The following is a 19468-nucleotide window of genomic DNA, read 5'->3' on the forward strand; positions in this document are numbered from 1 at the left end:
TTCAACTCCAAGCCTGGAAATGGTTCATTTCTCGCTGCTCTGAGGCCTTCATCTATCAGCTAGAATTTGGGATGATCAGCTTTATTTTTGTGCTGTAGACATAAGTTTGTATCTAGTCACTAGCACTAGATGAATTTAGCTTCACGGCCAAACAGCCACAGACAGCTCAGAAAATACAGTGTCAGTGTCAAAGAACCACAACATTTTAAAACTGTCTTGATTTGACATTTTACATTTATTTTTAATCTAAAACCCACTGCACATATAAAAAGTATCCTCAGATGTTTTCAGATAAATGCATTTTCAGTTAATTTTATCTTTATGAGTTTTTATGGGAATAATTCTAACTTTATAGTAATTACAGCAAACTATAGTCCCATAATAACGTAAGGGGTTTTTACTGTAAGAACCAGAACATGCATTTTGTCAAATTATTCTAAGAACAGATTATTCAAAAAACAAGCCTAAGCAAATATTTTCGTACAAAAAAAAACCAACTCCCAAATTTTAAATGGCTGTTGCTTTCCCCGCCTTCACCCTCGGTTCACGCTTCTCCCCGCCCCCCCGAAGCGCTCCCGGGCCGTCAGCCGCCGGGCCCGCAGCCGCCGGGGCCCGCAGCCGCCGGGGCCCGCAGCCGCCGGGGCCCGCAGCCGCCGGGGCCCGGACCGGGCAGGGAGAGGCGGGCGCCGCCGCCCGGAACGCTGCGGCCACCGGAACGGCCGGGTCGAGCAGTCGCTTCCCGGGGGGCGGGACCAGGAACGGAGCTTCCGGCGGGGGACCGGGGGCCGCGCCGCCGTCTCCGCCTGACAAAGGGCCCGGCGGGCGCCGCCGCTCGGCTGCGGGGCTCGGCCCGGCACCATGGCGATCCCCATGGTGCCTATGGAGACGCAGTTACAGAGCATCTTCGAGGAGGTGGTGGTGAGTCCGTCCTCGGAGCGCCGCCGCGGAGGCGGGGGGAAGCGTTGTGGGCGGGCCGGCCCGGGCCCAGGGCTTGTCCGGGGCCCTGCGGCCCGCCGCGCTCTCCTTAGGGGCCTGTGGGGAGGCATCCTGAAGAAGATAAAAAACAGGGGAAGAGGAGGGTTTTGATTTTCCTGGCGCGCTTCGTGCGTTGAAGCCCCGGGGGTGTGAAACACCGCCGTCCTCCTCGGCGGTGGTTCGCGCTGTTCGCAGCGGCGGGCCCCTCGCGAGGTGCGGCCGGGAGATCGGTGGAAGGGAGGTGGTTTCTCAGACCTGAAATCTTCCGTCTGCTGAGTTTTTGTAAGGAAGCTGGCGCAGAGTAGGACTGGGCATAAAACAAGAGGAAGTAGATTGCTTACCCAAATGCGAATTATAGTGTGCAGAGTTTACTGTAGAAGAAGCAGTTTAAGGAGACGTTGCAAAGGAGAGTATGAGAAGGTGACTGTCTTGAGGAGACGTTTTTATTTAGCCAGCATAATGGCGTGAGCAAATCGTGGAAATACACCCGCACAATGGTACCTGCAAAATGAAGCGTAGTTTGGCAGGTCATTACAATATAATAGAATAGACATTTCGGTTGGAAGGGACCTACAATGATCATCTGGTCCAACTGCCTCACCAATTCAGGGCTGACCAAAAGTTAAAGCATGTTATTAAGGGCATTGTCCCAGCGCCTCTTAAACACTGACAAGCTTGGGGCATCGACCACCTCTCTAGGAAGCCTGTTCCAGTGTTTGACCACCTTCTCATTAAAGAAATGCTTCCTGATGTCCAGTCTAAACCTCCCCTGGCACAGCTTTGGACCATTCCCACGCGTCCTATCACTGGATACCAGGGAGAAGAGATCAGCATCTCCCTCTCCACGTCCCCTCGTCAGGAAGCCGTAAGAGAGCAATGAGGTCGCCCCTCAGCCTCCTTTTCTCCAAACTAGGCAAGTCCAAAGTCCTTAGCCGCTCCTCATAGGACATTCCTTCTAGCCCTTTCACCAGCTTTGTTGTTCTCCTCTGGGCTCATTCAAGGACCTTCACATCCTTCTTAAATTGTGGGGCCCAGAACTGCCCACAGTATTCAAGGTGAGGCCGCACCAACGCTGAATACAGCGGGATAATCACCTCTTTTGACCAGCTGCTTATGCTGTGTTGGATGCACCCCGGGATGCGGTTTGCCCTCTTGGCTGCCAGGGCACGCTGCTGAGTCATATTGAGCCTGCTGTCGACCAGCACCCCCAGATCCCTTTCTGCAGGGCTGCTCTCCAGCCACTCGTCTCCCAATTTATACTTGTGCATGGCATTACTCCATCCTAGGTGCAGGATCCGGCATTTGGACTTGTTAAATTTCATCCCGTTAATCAAAGCCCAGTGCTCCAATGTATCCAGATCCCTCTGCAAGGCCTCTTGGCCTTTGAGAGAGTCAACAACACTTCCCAGTTTGGTATCATCAGCAAACTTGCTAATGGTGCGTTCAGCTCCTGCATCCAGATTGATGATAAATATGTTGAACAGGACTGCCCCTAGAATTGAGCCCTGAGGAACACAGTTGGTGACCGGTCACTAGCTAGATGCAGCCCTGTTCACTACAGCCCTTTGAGCTCTGGCCTTCAGCCAGTTCTTCACCCAGCACACCATGAACCCGCTCATCCTGCAGTTAGGCAACTTGTCTAGAAGGATACCATGAGGGACAGTATCAAAAGCCTTACTAAAATCCAGAAAAACTACATCCACTGTCTTCCCTTCATCCACTAGGCAGATGACCTTATCGTAGAAGGATATCAAATTAGTTAAACAGGAGTTTCCCTTTGTGAACCCAAGTCATTGGGTCATTAAGTCATTGTTTGGTAGAGCATAAATGAATGAGCTTCTTGGTAGATATGAGCACTTCATGGTCAGAAACATGGGGGTGACAGTGGCTGATAAGGTTCTGAACAGGACTGATGTTTCAGACAGAAGAGGCTGGTCGAATTGTCTGAACTGGAAAGAATATGTAGGTCTTATAGAGAAGTGTAATTGAAAATGATGTCCATATGATGAATTTCAGTAGAGGGAAGGTTGAGTTTTTCTTTCTGTTTTAAGTTTGCATTATAAAACGCACAATGTACTTTCCTTTGAATGGTGTTAAGTTGCTCGTAGTGTGTTAATTGCCCATACCTGATTGATTTCTTGTTTTGGCACTGTCATTCAGATTATGTTTCATGTTTAACGTTGTGATTTGACTGTGTTGTCACATTGCCTGTTTTTAAGTAATGCTACTTGCCTAAAATTTTTATGGAACAAAAAAAAAAGGCCCTCACAAAATTTCATTGCATTTTTGAAGCCATAACTGAGAAAATAGCAGGTTGTTATTTTCACTGCTGCTATTACCAACTTGGTGGACAGCAGTGAAACTTACCTAAGTTTCTATGCAGAACAGATGATTATCAGTTTCTCTTTTGCTTCTTGAGAAAGCTATGAGTAGCAGACACAGGGAGTTCTAGGCTGTATGATTGAAAGGAATCACCAGAAAGATTGTCTTTTATATGCTTTTATTTCTACAATACAAAAATGAAAATACATAGTGGTCAGTTATAGATCACATCTGAGTATAATATGAAATTCTTATAGAAGGTAGAAAAAGTTGTAGGATAGTGTTTTCCAGAACTTCTTTGCTGATGTATTAGAATAATGATGTAGAAGCCTTTGAGCAAAATGGAGTTTAAAAAAAAAAAGGGAGGAGCGGGGGGACGGAATGTTTTAGAGAGAAATTGGATATTCATATATAGTCTTTCACCTAGTACAAGACCGTATAACCATTCAATGGAATTTAAAAAGCAATGAATCTAAACTCAGATGAGAAAGTAACTGTGTATAGTTGATTTGTGTAATGGAGTGTCATGGAACATAAGTGGGACAAAAACTTAATGGGATTCAAAAATATTAATTTTTTCAAAGTATGAAAAAAGAGCTGCAATAACAGAACTGGACAATTTCTCCACCTTTGGGAAGTAAATTAATCTCTAGGTGTTTAGAAGAAAAACAAAACAAAACAAAGAGCCTTAATCTGGATCCACAAGGTATGTTGTTTATACGTTTATATGAAAACAAAGCAATCTCAACTTTGAAAGAGTCTAGCGTAGCAGGAGTACATCTTTCTCTGATGCAGCCCCCTAATGGTACGACTTATTCTTTTGTGCTTCATCCTGGTGGTGTGATACTCACAGAAAAACTTTTCACAATAGCTCACTCGGGGTTTTTCTCTTGCAGAAAACAGAAGTAATTGAAGAAGCTTTTCCTGGGTGAGTGTAATGTTAGTTTATTTGTGCAAGACTTTCTGTATAAATGTATTTTTCTACTTGTGCTCTTTCGTTGGGTACTGCTAATAACTAATGTTCTTATTTGCATTAGTATGTTTATGGACACTCCTGAAGATGAGAGAACCAAACTGATCAGCTGCCTGGGCGCTTTTAGACAGTTCTGGAGCAGTCTTTCCCAGGTTAACATTTAATTTGTTGCTTACGTGTACTTTATATACTTTTTTAATACAGCGATACCTTGTCTAGTAGACAGACACTTAAGCTATAAAGTCTGTGTCCAGTGATTCAGAATCTGGTTTCAGATATGGTGCAGTAAAGAATATAGGAAGACTTTGCAAGAAAAAAGATTAGTTTTGACATTTATAAGGTAATATAGTTGTTCAGCAGAGGTTGGTGTGCAGTTCAAATAAAGATAAATAAATGGAAGTATAACAGTAAAGAAATAAACAAAAAAAGGTAGTTTGTTACAGGATTTCTGGTAGACGTGAATAAGTAGGGGGAAAAAAAAAAAGAAAACAGATGTTTATGTTCAAAAATTACCTTCCAAAAGTTAGATACCTCTAGGCACTCTTCTGTAATTGGAGACCTGGTCATCTTTGTTTTCACTGAATTTAATTATAACTGTGAAAATGAAAGAATAATATAGAACAGTTCTATTTTATTCTATTCTGTGCTAACTTATATGTGAAAAACAAAGTTGACTATAGAAATCAATGTTTCAGTTAGGAGGTGTTTCCAGTACTGGACAACTGGACAGCTTCCATTGGACAACTGGACTTCTTCAAAATAAGATCAAAAGACTTGTAGGAAAAACTGTGTGTTGGACAACTGGACAATTTCTACCATTTATAATCATGTTCTTGTGTTAGTTTCATTTCTTCATGGTAGGATACTATATGAATTTTACAGTTTGTTTCACTGCCTGTAAATACGTTCTTTCTCCCCTCTACTGCTTTTTCAGGAATCCCATGAACAGTGCGTCCAGTGGATTGTAAGATTCATTCATAGCCAACATAGTCCTAAAAGAATTTCTTTTCTTTATGACTGTTTAGCAATGGCAGTAGAAACTGGACTTTTGCCACCCAGGTAAGCTATGTCGGAATGAATCGATAAATAGCATACATGGAAGTTGTAATATTGGAGGTTATTTTATGATGACATTTTAAAATTACTGCTGGAGAACACGTGCTTATTATCTGTCATTCATTCTTGCATTGTCTCCTTCTGCTAGGATGGTTTGTGAATCTCTGATAAACTCCGATACGCTTGAATGGGAAAGGACACAGTTGTGGGCATTAACATTTAAATTGGTCCGGAAGATTATTGGAGGTGTAGACTACAAGGTATCTTCCACCCGTTCCTTTCTTTGTGCTAAGACACGTTATTTTCTGGGTTTGTTTTTATGATTTTATGTCAGAGACATCCAGTGTTTCAAAGTCTGCTTTGACTTGAGGCAATCCCAAGCATAAATACAGGCTGGGCAATGAGGGGATTGAGGGCAGCCCTGAGGAGAAGGACTTGGGCATATTAGTGGATGAAAAACTGAATATGAGCCAGCAGCATGTACTCACAGCCCAGAAAGCCAATCGCATCCTGGGCTGCATCAAAAGAAGCATGACCAGCAGGTCGAGGGAGGTGATTCTCCCCCTCTGCTCTCATGAGACCCCACCTGGCGTACTGCGTTCAGCTCTGGGACCCCCAGCATAAGAAGGACATGGACCTGCTCAAGCGAGTCCAGAGGAGGGCCACGAAGATGATCAGAGGGCTGGAGCACCTCTCCTGTGAAGACAGGCTGAGAGAGTTGGGGTTGTTCAGCCTGGAGAAGAGAAGGCTCTGCGGACACCTTATTGCAGCCTTCCAGTACTTAAAGGGGGCCTACAGGAAAGACAGGGAGGGACTTTTTACAAGGGCATAGTGATAGGACAAGGGGTAATGGCTTTAAACTGAAAGAGGGAAGATTTAGATTACATGTAAGGAAGAAGCTCTTTACTGTGAGGGTGGTGAGGCACTGGAGCTGGTTGCCCAGAGAAGTTTTGGATGCCCCCTCCCTGGAAGGAGGGCCTTCAAGGCCAGGTTGGACAGGACTTTGAGCAACCTGATCTAGTGGAAGGTGTCCCTGCCCATGGCAGGGGGTTTGGAACTAGATGATCTTTAAGGTCCCTTCCAACCCAAACCATTCTATGATTCTATGAGTATGAAAGAAAAAAATAATTCAGTGACACCACTTTTAATGCTTTTTCATAGTTGAGCTTTACCTTAATAAGTAATTCTGTATGGACAATGTAACTCTTCCTACTCTTCTCTATTAGACAGTCATATTTCATCCCTCTTTCAGTTACAAGCTAAAGAACCCTAATGGACTTGCAGAAGTGGTACACATAAGAAAGTAATACTATCAAGCATTAAGGCTGAAGTTCTGTCATCTGCTCTGACCCCTGTTGCTACATAGGAAAAAGGTCCTGAAAGCTGAGTCTTTGCCAGCGTACAGCTCTAACAGAAGGAGTAGGAAACCATGCATCTCTTGCAGAGAATCACCTCACCAGCGTTCATGAGCCTGTTAGAGCAAAAAACATAAAATACAACATTATACTTTGGTCAGCCTGGACAAGCCATTGTAGGTTGGATGTCTCTGGATGCACATCAAAATTTCAACAGTTACTTTCTTGTCTGGGATATCCTGAGATTGAGAACTTCCATGAGGAGTCTATTGTCATTAGCATTCACATTCTCAGTAGTAGTCTGTCTTTTGACACTTAGCAACAAACAACTAATTTGTCTGTCAAAGTATTATCTGACCATATTGATTGTGTAACCTTTCTGCCAGAAATAAAGAATATCTGGGAATGTTAATTTTGTGTGCTTTCTTTTAGGGTGTGCGCGATCTATTGAAAGTGATCCTAGAGAAAATCTTAACAATTCCGAACACTGTGAGCTCAGCTGTTGTACAGCAGCTTTTAGCAGCAAGAGAGGTAACTATCTGAATTTTATATGTTATCACTATAGAGGAAGATAGGCCTCATTCTTCTGTTATTAGTGAGTAGCTAATAGCTGGGATGGCTCTCTGAGAGTTGGTACAGTTCAACAGCAAAGACTTACTCTTTGTGCTCTAATTCTTTTCTGTAATTGCATTTTATACAGTAAACAAAGAGCTTTTGGGGCATATTGTAGATAAGCACTAAAATCCCTAACAGGAGAGTCAGGCCCAATGTTTGACTTTCCTAAGGTAAGATGTATGAGATATAATATTGAGATTAATTTCTTTATTTTTTTCTTAGTGAATAAAAATAGTAATTGTTTTCAATACTTTGTAGGCAGACATAGAGGCATAGTTTTACTTAGGCTTAAACAGTCCAACTTACACTTGTACAATTAAAAACAGGTTTTAAACTAATGTAGTACTATCAGAATACAACTTAAGAAAAAGTATTTTAATTCTTATATCTATTTTCATGGGCTGCCTCAGACTAGCAGACAGACTACACCTCTGTTTACCTTATCCAAAGTCTTTTACACTGATGTATTTTTTTATTCGTAGGTGGTAGCCTACATTTTGGAAAGAAATGCGTGTTTGTTACCTGCCTACTTTGCAGTTACAGAAATCAGAAAACTATATCCTGAAGGAAAGCTTCCCCATTGGGTAATGATATGATATCAAATCATGTAATCTGGAGTTTTGTTCTACACAAAATGATTTTTATTTTTTTAAAACAAAGTTTAAATGAAGATTTAAAATCTTCTGTTCAACAGTAAGCTCTGTATTTAGGCATGTAAATTAAGATACAGGCTTGATGTGATTGCAGCAGCAGCTCCCTGTGTTCTTGCATGAAATTGATAACATAGTTTTGACCTATGGCCTGATGTTTGAAACTCTTGAAGCACTGAGTGGGATTTGTTGAATACATTTGGAAATGCAGGTCATGCTTACCTACCAGTTTGTGCTTTCTCTATGGCTTCAAGATAAGAAAAATTGCTTGAGTAGCTGACTAGTGTTTTCTTTTTGTTTAAATTCAGTTATGCAAAAATATTTGGGGCTCTGGTGCAATCAAAATGGTCATTGTTTCCAAAAAGAATGTAATGTTGATCCAGTTTTTAATTTTGTATTCTGTTAAAATAACTAGGTGTCAGGAAAAGGATAAAATCCCAACTCCCCTGAATTAATGGGAAAACTGTTCCTGACTTCTTTTGAGCCAAGATTTAATCCAGAGTGTACTAATCTAGGTCCTTTGTCTTTGTGGAATTGTTATTCAGAGGCAAACAGAGATTTGTTATGAACAGAAATTCTAAAGCTTGTCTTAAATCATCCGTTACTAGACGGTGTGCACTGCAATAAGATGGTATGCATAGGAGAAACAGTTACTATATAAACTCTTATTCGAGTGCAAACGGAGAATAGTGCTTCCTGCCCCTTCTTTATAAGGTCACATTTTTCCTTTTGTGGTTTTGGGTTCTGGATGATTTTTCCGACTTGTTGAGACATGTAGGAAGCTAGTTATTTTAGTAGATTCCTGTATATTTTATTAGAATGTATAAACTATTTTTAAGTCTTAAGTATTCCCTATCAGTATCTGAAACTTAAACCCTTAACTTATTTTTTTTCTCTTCTCACCCAGTTACTAGGTAATTTAGTATCGGATTTTGTGGATACCTTCAGACCTACAGCAAGAATAAATTCCATTTGTGGTAAGAGAATGACTTAACGAATGACTTCAAAATTAATTTATTTTGAACTATTCTGTTTCTTATAACCTTTTGGGGCATATGTTCATCTAAGCAAAATGATTCAGAGCTTATGTTTCATGTAGTATCTTTACTCTTGTCAGTTTGTTCTCAAACTTGCTTCTCTTCAGTTTTTGCTTTGAGGGGGAAAATGCATATTGATGAGACCAAAATAATTTTTTGCTACAAGCTGGTAGTGGAAGTGTACTGCTTGTTACATGGCCACATAGTTTCTAACTACAGTAGACGTTAAGAAAATCGTAGGTTTTCTATGCTCAAGGATTTTGAGTTAATACAGATCCACTGGTATGTTAGTCACGGAGTGTTTTCTGACTTCAATTTCCATTGGAGCTTTTGTAGCTGCTCAGCCTTATCCCTGTTGTTGCAGGCTTCTGTGTGAACATTTCCTAATTCAGATGAGTACTGGCTCTCCTTTTCTGTGAAAGAAAAACTCACCTTCATTTATTGCTAGAAATCTGAAGATTAAAATTTGGCTGTTTTAATTGTGATGCCTGTTGCATTTTTCTTCAAAAAGATAAAAATGTCTTCTGTTTGCTTGGAGAATTAAGTCGTTTAATAACAGCTGCATTATTTCTTAGGTCTGACCAAGATTTATTGCAACCGAGTTTCTTCAGTGCAGGGATTAAGAATGTAAATTCATCTGTAATGCTCCAAAGCATTTTCTGTTTCAGAAGCATGTAGTTATTGTTCTATTAAACGTGTGGCATAGCTTTTATGCATATGACTCACAGGGATCACAAACAAATTTTTACAAGTCTTGTATGTGTAAATGACGTGTATAGATATGGTTGAAGGGAAGAAAGAAATATTTACTTCTTGTTTTATCTGATAGTAATATGGCCAGTCTGGACAATAGAAGTCATGGAATTTGAACTGACAGTGAGATTTAGGTCAAAGTCGAGGCACCTAAGTTTAGATGCTGATATACAGGTGCGGTAGGGGCTCAGTTCAGATGCCTATGTTTAAGCAACTGAAATAAATCCCAGGTGTCTAATCTACACTGACTAACAAGTCTAAATTTACCATACAAAAAACTCTTCGCGTGTGATCAGCTGAATCACATTGGCCTACGCTGACTGCATTGACTAGATCTCCATTGACTGTTGTTGGAGTACAGACGCTTGTATTTGACTAGTTTACTGAACAGAATCCTGCCCACAGTTTGTCTTACAGGGTGAATGAAGGAAAATTGAAAAACTGGATTATATACTCAGATTAGTAATACCATTTTCTCTGTGGAAAGGGTCAGTGTACCAAAATTAAATCCTTAGGTCAAGCAATGGCAATGGAACAGTCTTCCGGTAACCTAAAAGGGCGCTTTTATATTAATATTTGCAAATACGTTTATTTTCGGGGTACCCAATCTGAATAAATGGGGATTTTACTCCTTAGATAGTTTATTAGTTGAAAATCAGTTAGAAAAATAAAATCAGCCTGAAGCAATCCTATGGTAAAAAGCTTTAAACAGTGGAAATTTAAGGAAAGCATAAAAGTGGCTGAGGCCAGTTTTTGCATCAGAATGATTAAACAATAGACCAGTTTCACTGTTTTAGAATTTATGTTTCGTTGCATGTAGGTCGCTGTAGTCTTCTTCCTGTGGTAAATAACTCAGGTGCCATGTGTAACTCATGGAAGCTGGATCCTACAACCCTTCGTTTTCCTTTGAAAGGTCTCTTACCATATGATAAGGTATGCCTTATTAAGCTTCTTAAACATGTTATATTTAATAAATACAAAGCTTTTATATCATTAGGGGGAAAAAAATAATTTCCACTGTGAATATCCGATTGTTCCTGCTAGGCTAACATTGAAGACGTAGATGTTTTTTTTCACTGTGTTATGTATTTCAATGATTTCAAGCTATATGTGGAGGACCTTTAAAGTAGCATGTGGTATAACTGCTGCCTAGGATGCTGAAGAACATGAGATGTTTAATGTGCTTTGTGGGTGTGTGCGTGTGAAAGAGGAAGTGGTTGCAGATAATTGATTGGAAAATTAGTTTAGCAGTGGGGAGATGAAAGAGAATGGGAAGGTAATTTCTTCTTTTCTGTGCTCTTTGTTATTCCATAGGAAAGATAATTTTGCAATTCAAACTTAAATGTAAGTTAGTTTATTTAAACTTAAAACTCTGAGTGTGAAATAGTGGTGTACTGAAAGAATTTAAAAACTGTAAAGGATCAGGACAACAATCCACATTGTCCAGCATCCCATTCCCCGTATCCTAGGTGTCTAAGGAAGGATATAAAGATAGTATATCTAATAACGCATATGGTGTTCACACTCCACAGCCATTATCATTTTGGGTGTTTCCTGAGACAGATTTGGTTTCTGTATATTTAGTAAACCTTCCTCTTCCAAATATTTGTTCAGTCTCCTCTTGAGCCCGTGTAAGCTTTTGGCATACTCAACATCCCTTTGACAAGGAGTTCCACATTTCAGCTTCATGTTGCATAAAGGAATCAGCTCCTTCTGTTCATTTTGAATCTAGCTTCAGATAACGTTTTTCTTTAAAGTGATTCAGCTATTGGAAGATACAGTGAGCAGTTGTTCCATATCTGCTTTCTTCACGCTACTCATGATTTTTATGCATCTTGGTCATGTGCTTTCTCAGTTGTCTTACCTGGCTTCCTTTGAGTTTTTGACCGTCTTCCTGTATTTCAAGGCTGTTCCAGAAAGTGTGCCATCCTTTTATTGGATGAAGAATGTTCTTCTACTTGGTCCCCATAAAAACTGTTACTTCTTAAGAGCTGTGATTATTTCTTCCCTTCTTTTGGGTATCAGAGAGCAAAAAGATTTGCCAGATAATACATATCTGCATAAATTAAGCATTCATTCTTACATTGTTTAACTCAGTTAAACATAAACTCAGTATTAAACATAATCTTGAGGCAATACATGTTTGTATGTGATTGCTTTTTTTTTTTTTCCCAAGGATCTGTTTGAGCCACAGACTGCTTTGTTGAGATATGTGCTGGAACAACCGTATTCAAGGGATATGGTCTGCAATATGCTAGGTCTGAATAAGCAGGTACTGTACTATGCTGTAACACGTGATTTAATTCTGCATAGAATCTGCACTATTCTTTTTCTCTTTTCTTTGCTATAGCTAACTAAGCAAAACAGTTTAGGTCCAGAGAGTGAATTTTTTTTATTTTTTTTTTTTATGAGATCATATTAGGTTAATTGGACACTGTTGCTCCTATCATTTGTATATTGCTTTACGAATGTTAAATTGAAAAGTAGAGATTTAAAATATGATTTTTTTTTTTGCATTGCTTTTTTTTTCCTATAAGGCCAGCCTCAAGTACACCTTTGACAGACAGTAGGAGACTGCTAGCTCAAACAATAAAAATGGTTATTGTTCATTAGTTTTTAAAGCATTGTTGTACTCTATTATATTGGCATGTTATAGTACTAGAATAGTGAAAAGCTGGGTTTTATTTTGTTACATTTTTTCTTTTTATACCTTAGAATGGGAGGGCTTAGTCTGACTTGGGGATCCTTGAGGCTGGCCTCATAGTCACTGTTTTGTCTTTTCTTTTTTTCTTCCTTTATTTTTGTTCTGTCCTGTCTTGTCCTGCCCATCCTCCAATGCTCTAGACCTTGAACATTGCTCAGGTATGTTCACAACCTTACTGTTGTATTGTGACTAACGATACGCTGGCCGCTTTGTAGCCACTGATTCCAGTTAGAGAATACATGTACAGTCAGGGCTTGAAATTGGCAGGACCATTAGCCAAGGGCAAATTCTCACTACAAATCTCTACAGATATGAGAGATGTAGCATAAAGCTGACAGTCAGTGGTCCTTTGGTCCTAAAATTTTCGTTGGAATGGACTGTTACCGTTTCCCTTATGAGTCATAAGAACTTTTATTTTGTCTGCTGGAATTTTCAGATGAGGAGAGATTCTTAGTTCAAAATTTCTTTCCTTATGCAGGTGGAAAAACATCCACTGCACTTGAGTGTAAAAATATAAAGCTGTAAATACATTGTTTTTAAAAAAAGGAAAAAAAAAAAAAAAGCTTTACTAGTGGAATTTTCTTATCATTAGGAAGCCTCTGTAACAAACTTCCGAACAGGCAATTATAATATTCTTCAAGCTAGCTGAAAGAAAGGTAGTGCAGAATACCATGTGAAAAGTAGTTCCTTAAAATTTGACTACTTGTTTAAATAAACAAATGCCTGAGCAAATCAACCAAGTGGACTTCTGCTTGAAATTTGAAATTACAAGTATTATATTTACAGTTGATCCCTTGTTACAATAATCAATTCCACATCTACTTTAAAAAACATTGTTTAAGATTTATAAAATAGCGTTGCTGTTTGCAATACTATAGTGAAGGTTGTGTCAGTGTTTCCATTTAAGAAACTTTTTTCAGACTTGTAACTTGACTATAAAATTTACATGATCCTGAAACCTTGTGTATATTTCCCATTGTAAGTGAAACACACCAGTGCTCTTTCTGGACTGGGACAGTGTTTTGGAATGCGCAGATTCCTACGTCTTGGCAAACAGTATTCTGTGTTGTATATGACAATCTTTTGTATTTGAGACTTAAAGCAGCTGAAATGTTAAACCTTGGAAATGAGCTGCTAGGGTTAGTGTTGAAATGAGTAGTATTTGTATTCTGTGTCTATTTCTGTGTCTACATTCAGTTAATAAATCAAACTATTCCTCTATGCATCTTGTAGCTGATAAATAATACAAGATCTAGACAAAAAAATATATTGAACCCATTTTATTCTTCTAACTATGGATGGTCTGTGCCTTCAGTTCAAAAAACATTGATGTTAAAAATGCTGGTATTTAACTCCTGCTTTACTGTCCTCTAAAAGTAATCGAAGAAAATTTAAATGAAGTAATGAAATATATTGAACTATACTTCTTAAAATTTGTTTACTAGTATAGGAATTCCTACACAAAGTTTCAACCTGGCGTGAATTTTTATGGCCAAGGAACAAACTTGAAGAACGTAGCTTATAAAGGAAATGCTGACAGAACATGAACTATAGCTGTGCTACTAGAGTTACACCAGTGTAAAGATGTTTGGGCTGTTGAAAATTTGTGAGTTAAAAATGTAAATATAGAGTAGGGTGGTATAGTGGTATAGAACAGGAAATAATGTTCCATTTAAACATTAATATACTCTATTTAAAAATGTGGAAAACATTAAAATTTTACTTGCTTTTAGGTACAAATTAACTTCATGTTATAGTTTAATTCCTTAATGTAGCCACCTGACAAAAAACAGTAGCATGCTTTTCAAAAGTTGTGTAACTATATCGATGCTTTCAGTAAAATGGCTGATAATTTTGTACTTTATTATTAGATCTGAACTACCCTGCAGAAATGAATTGTCAGTATAATAGGAGACACTTAGTAATGCAAATAGTGCCAAGTTTGTTTCAAAATAAATACAGAAACACCTCAAAGCAATGATCATTATTTATTTATGATCATTAATTTTTTATGTGAAGCTGCTTGTATGCCCTGTCAACTATTTACACAGATCCAGTTGCAGGATTGGAGCCTTCATTTGAATCTTTTGGCATCACAAACTAGGTATGGTTCAGCCAAATTTGTCCTAGTTCTCAAATATTCTTGAAGATGAACAATGAAATTTTCCAGTTCAATCTTAACTAAGCCGATCTATGTTGGAAAACTGTTCACTCAAGCTATCTCTGAGTTGTGTTTAAAAAAAAAAAAAAAAAAGTACAAATCCAGCTGTCCTGTTAACGTTGCAGAGAGAAAAATGAAGGTAAAATTTGATACATTTTTATAGATTGATATGTTCCTTTCAGGATTCTAAGTTTTGCTGTGGGATGAGGTTTTCTAATACCTTTATCAAGTATATGGCTTTAAGTCCAGATGTAATAATACAGACTTCAAAATGTTCCTTCTCTTGGAGTCTGGGTATTTTTATTTTTTGCTACTGTGTACTTTGGTGTGGGACAGTACCTTCTCTTCTATACCTGTTTGAACTGGTCTATAGGAAGTAGAGATTTAAATTGTATTTTATCATGTATGTTATTATGGTTTACGGTTGGACTTGATGATCTTAAGGGTCTTTTCCAACCTAAATGATTCTGTGATTCTATGTCAATTTATATTCTGCTGTTATCTGGGGTGATGTTCCCAATACTTAATTATATTTTAAATAATTTGTTGAGGTATGTAACAATCTGTTTTTTGGAAAATGATTAACAGTTCAAGGTGTTTTAATACACTGATGCCAAATTATGGTTCAGGTTAGGGATCCTACAGTTGGCTCTTAAAAATAGAGTTTTAGTAATGTCTTAAGGACATGAAGTCACTTTGAACGTTTCGATTTATATCTTTACCTTCTCTGTATGTACAGACTTGCATGAAGAATAAAATGCCATTTTTGCTTGCATAATTGCAGTCAGGATTGTATTGCAGTCCTCTGAATAATGAAAAACTTTGTTAAACTTTGATTTCTCTGGGTTGGGGAATATTTGAAAGAGGAGGTAATTTTCAGGTGTCTTGTTTCTGTAATGTTACACAAACTGTTAATTAGCAGCTATTGTATTTATGATTTTGCTCTTTAGGTAGTATATTTGGCTGGTCACCTTTTAAACCAGCAGTGGTGATCTGCAGCTTTGAGTAGGAAATTATCTATGCCATACTCTGTTCAGGTGAATGTGTAGTTGTATACGCTCGAGCTACAAACCAGGATAGTTTGCTTGGGGAAGATGTTGTTTATTTCATGTCTGTCCATGCATTGTGTAAGCAGAATCATTAAGTGAAAGGAATGACATAATGCAATATTCAAAAATTGACTTTCCTTTCCCTTTTATTTTTAAAATATTGTAGGTTGATACTGGGAACTTATTATCCAGTATTACTAGTGTTAACATGGCAAAGTACTTAAATTAAGGAGTGTGATTGTTTTTTATATATTTCTGATTGTAAGAGTGTGCATTGAGGATGCTTGAGTGCAACTTCCTTGTTGAAACTTACTCCATTTTTTAATGAGGAAAACTTGAGAATGCCTACCGAACTTGACAGAAATAGAATCAGGCATAATATAAACAACAAGCTATAAGGTTTTCTGTCTTGGTAGCGTACAGGTTTTGGAAAATGGAAGTGAGAGGGGAAGCTATAGTTCTGTCTTGTATTAACTACTTCAGGCATTTAACTTACACATTTTGAACTGGACTTTTGTAGACACCATTTACTCTTGCAGGGATCCTGGGCTCTGCGGTTTGGTCTTCTGAATCCATTTCTTAAGTGTAGATATTTATTAAATGTTTTTGAGCTAAATGTTTTTTGCTTAAAATACTCGAAAAGTATAATAGCTTGCAGCTAGCCTTACTGACTTCTTAAAATACTTTTCTTTTAGGGAACACTTTTAATGCTACCTGCCCCGGCCTGCCCCCCGCACCCCCCCCACCCCCCCCCCCCAAAACCCCAACCAATCGGGGAAAAAAAAAAACCAAACCCAATTGAAGCTTTGATCCACTTAAAAAAGTACCACTAGTTCATCAGAGGCCTGGTCTCGAGAAACTTTAGTATCAAGTTGTCATGGTAGCACTTTTTTCCCCCCTGTATTTCTTCATGGTTTAATAATGTTTTCAATGAGATTATGTATTTGTCAGATCTTTAAATAGTATTTTCAGGGCAAAATGGAGAATATGTATTTATATAACCAAATTATAAAAATTTGAAAAGTGTTTTCTTTAGGAAAAAAGCATAGTGGTTTTGAATGCTATATTTTTCCATATATAATCCAAAACAGTGTTTGGGGTTTTTTTTGTTGTTTGTTTTGTTTAAGCCATACTAAAACATGAATTCCTATTTATTTGTGAGGGAAATCAACTCTCACCTATATTTTTATTCATCTCAGTATATACTGAGATGTTCTTTCAGTTATGAGAAATTAATAAAACAAGGCCCCAATCCTGCAAATTCTTATGCAGCACAGTGTTTTATTTCTGAGTGCTCCAAAACTATAGATACAAAATTTGTGCAAAACTGTATATTCACTGAAAATACAGAAAAAAAAATGCCAGAAAATTAAACTAATGAAGATAGAATTTGAAGTACTGCTATATTTCTTATTGAAAACTGTTCTTAAAGCAATAAAAGCATGATTTTCAGAATAAAAGAGTGAATCTGTTTTTTTAATTTCCTGGGTCCTAAACTTTTCCCAATCTTAGAATTATTCAGAATAGTGAAAATTCCTACTGGAAATTCTGGCTTTCTTTTTAACAGTAATATTTTCCTGTTGTATTCTTTGAATAACTTTATTCTAAATTAATATAGCCTAACATGATTAGGCTTTTGGACATTAACCCAGTGCTTAGCAAACTATTAAATTTCAAGCCCTGTACATAGTAGTTTTGCATGCTGGATTATAAACTAGTCTGTAGTGTTGTCTGTTGCACCCTGCTCTGCTTCATAATTAGTTGCTATGGGAGGGGGAAAAAAACAAACCACAAAAAACCCAAAGTATTCTCAGCTGGTGGTGTTAATACTGCTCTCTGTAAACCTGTAACGTGGTTGATCTGTGATAATGGCATTGCGTACTGGAAGAGAAGGTGAAACTGTAATCGATGCTTTCTGTTTTAGTTAGAGGATTGTGTTAAGCATGCTTCAAGAAAGCACAGCTGGAATTGTAGCTTTCTGCAGTTTTGAGCTGGCGAAGAGCATGCAACAGGGGATGCTGTTCACTGTATCTTGTCAACTTTTCCCATTCTTGCATTTTATTTTTAATTGAAGAGAATCTCTTTTTTTTTTCATGGCAAAAGACTACCATCGATGAAGGTAGAGCAAGCATCTCCTTTCAGCATCTCTCTTTCCTTTTATTATTTCTTTCTTTCTTAATTAAAAGGGGTTTTTTAGGCTGCCTGGCTAGTAAGTCAAAGAACTCATCTAAGGCATCCCTAAAATGTTTTATGAGTATTTGGGTGATCTTTTTACACTTTTTTACATACACCTTTTTGCCTCTAGAAAGGGATACTGCATTTTCATGATTAGTGTTTGAGCAGCTCAGTTCCTTTTCTTTTGTATCATTAAAGAAATAATGTTTTCTTTAAGGCTGCATTATGTTACAGGCATCAGGTGTAAAAAAGAAAACAAAACAAAAAACCAAAAAAGTGACCATTCCTGAATATGGATTGTAATGAAACAAAGGTTAGATTATTTCCGAAGTGCTAGCACTGTCTGAAATAAGTTAAATTCCACACAGCTTTTTGTCCTTAGTAATAGTCCTTTGTACGAGTGTAACTATACAAATGCAGGGTAATAAAAGGTTGTTGCACTAAAGAACTTGTGATGTGTAACATTATAGTTGATGGTCTTAAACTGAAGATTTATAATCTTGAGTTGCAAAGCACTGGTAGTGGGCCTGCTTTACATACATCTGTATTAACATATGTATCTGAATATGTAATGCATTCCTTACTTGATTGTTATTAAAAGTCATCAGGGAAGGTGTGTATTTTAAATGATTTCTGTGTTTGCATAGCTCACTGTGGAGATTGTGGCAGTCTAAATCTAACATCTAAAGAGCTCATCACTATGATATGTAATTTCTGTTCCATTTGCAGTATGTAGAACATACCACTTTTATCAGACTCATTTTCAAGTCTTTTTGATCTTGTCTTGTACCAGCTGGTGCAGTCAGTAGGACAGCACCTAATTATAGGGGTATTAACCAGATGTTAATTCTGCTGCTAGTTGTAGGTGACCCCAAAATGAGCATGAAAAAGAGAATAGTCTTTGAACACCTATATCGTGTATTGAGATGTTTCCTCTGGGTTTGGTGGTATAATTGATATATTTTTTTCTTTATGGTGATCCCTACTTTTGAAATGGACTTAAAGGAGAAAAGAAGGAAGGGGGGGAAAAAAAACCCACAACAGAAAACCCCAAAACAAACAAAAGAACCCCCACCAGTGTGTTAAAAGAATGGACTTTGTTTTCCATGAATGCAAGATCAGAGAAATAACATTCTGCATGAATTTATTAAAAAACACAAACAAAAACCTCAGATGTTACTTGTACATTGATGTTCTGTGTTTTGGAACTGAACAGGGAATTATGTAATGTGATAAAATGTAAAAATCATTGTGACCTGTAACATAGTGCGGCTTTAATGCACTGGCTTATCCTTAACTTAAGTTCAGACTTCATTTCATGCTTCCCAGCCTTCTGTCAAAATACTGTACTGTAACTGCAACTGAACAAGTTCTGAAGTTAATGGCAAGGCTTTTGGAATACTGTATCTGATCTCTGCCTTACAGCACAAGCAGCGCTGCCCTGTGCTGGAGGACCAGCTGGTGGATCTTGTGGTGTATGCCATGGAACGGTCTGAGACTGAAGAGAAATTTGATGATGGTGGAACCAGTCAGCTTCTGTGGCAGCATCTCTCCAGCCAGCTCATTTTCTTTGTGCTCTTTCAGTTTGCAAGTTTTCCTCATATGGTCCTGTCACTCCATCAAAAGGTAAATTGTTTGTATCG

At 38.1% G+C, this 19468-nt stretch overlaps 1 protein-coding gene across 7 annotated transcripts in view; it reads left to right on the plus strand.

Moving 5' to 3' along the window:
* Window positions 1–844: 844 nt before the first annotated feature.
* The window catches only part of MED23 (mediator complex subunit 23), a 41997-nt gene continuing 23373 nt past the window's right edge, over window positions 845–19468 (plus strand). For 4 of the 7 annotated variants that reach the window (XM_050893132.1, XM_050893133.1, XM_050893136.1 and 1 more), the window contains exons 1-11: window positions 845–918; window positions 4194–4225; window positions 4335–4422; window positions 5205–5329; window positions 5475–5586; window positions 7114–7212; window positions 7779–7880; window positions 8854–8923; window positions 10557–10669; window positions 11913–12008; window positions 19251–19451. In XM_050893132.1, coding sequence (XP_050749089.1) covers window positions 859–918; window positions 4194–4225; window positions 4335–4422; window positions 5205–5329; window positions 5475–5586; window positions 7114–7212; window positions 7779–7880; window positions 8854–8923; window positions 10557–10669; window positions 11913–12008; window positions 19251–19451 — 1098 coding nt within the window. In that variant the 5' untranslated portion in view covers window positions 845–858. Of the gene's footprint in view, window positions 919–4193; window positions 4226–4334; window positions 4423–5204; window positions 5330–5474; window positions 5587–7113; window positions 7213–7778; window positions 7881–8853; window positions 8924–10556; window positions 10670–11912; window positions 12009–12580; window positions 12599–19250; window positions 19452–19468 lie in introns of all 7 variants that reach the window. The other 3 variants (XM_050893131.1, XM_050893135.1, XM_050893137.1) reach the window with 3 other exon arrangements.

The sequence above is a fragment of the Gymnogyps californianus genome, chromosome 3 (genome assembly GCF_018139145.2).
Source record: "Gymnogyps californianus isolate 813 chromosome 3, ASM1813914v2, whole genome shotgun sequence".
NCBI classification, from domain to species: domain Eukaryota; kingdom Metazoa; phylum Chordata; class Aves; order Accipitriformes; family Cathartidae; genus Gymnogyps; species Gymnogyps californianus.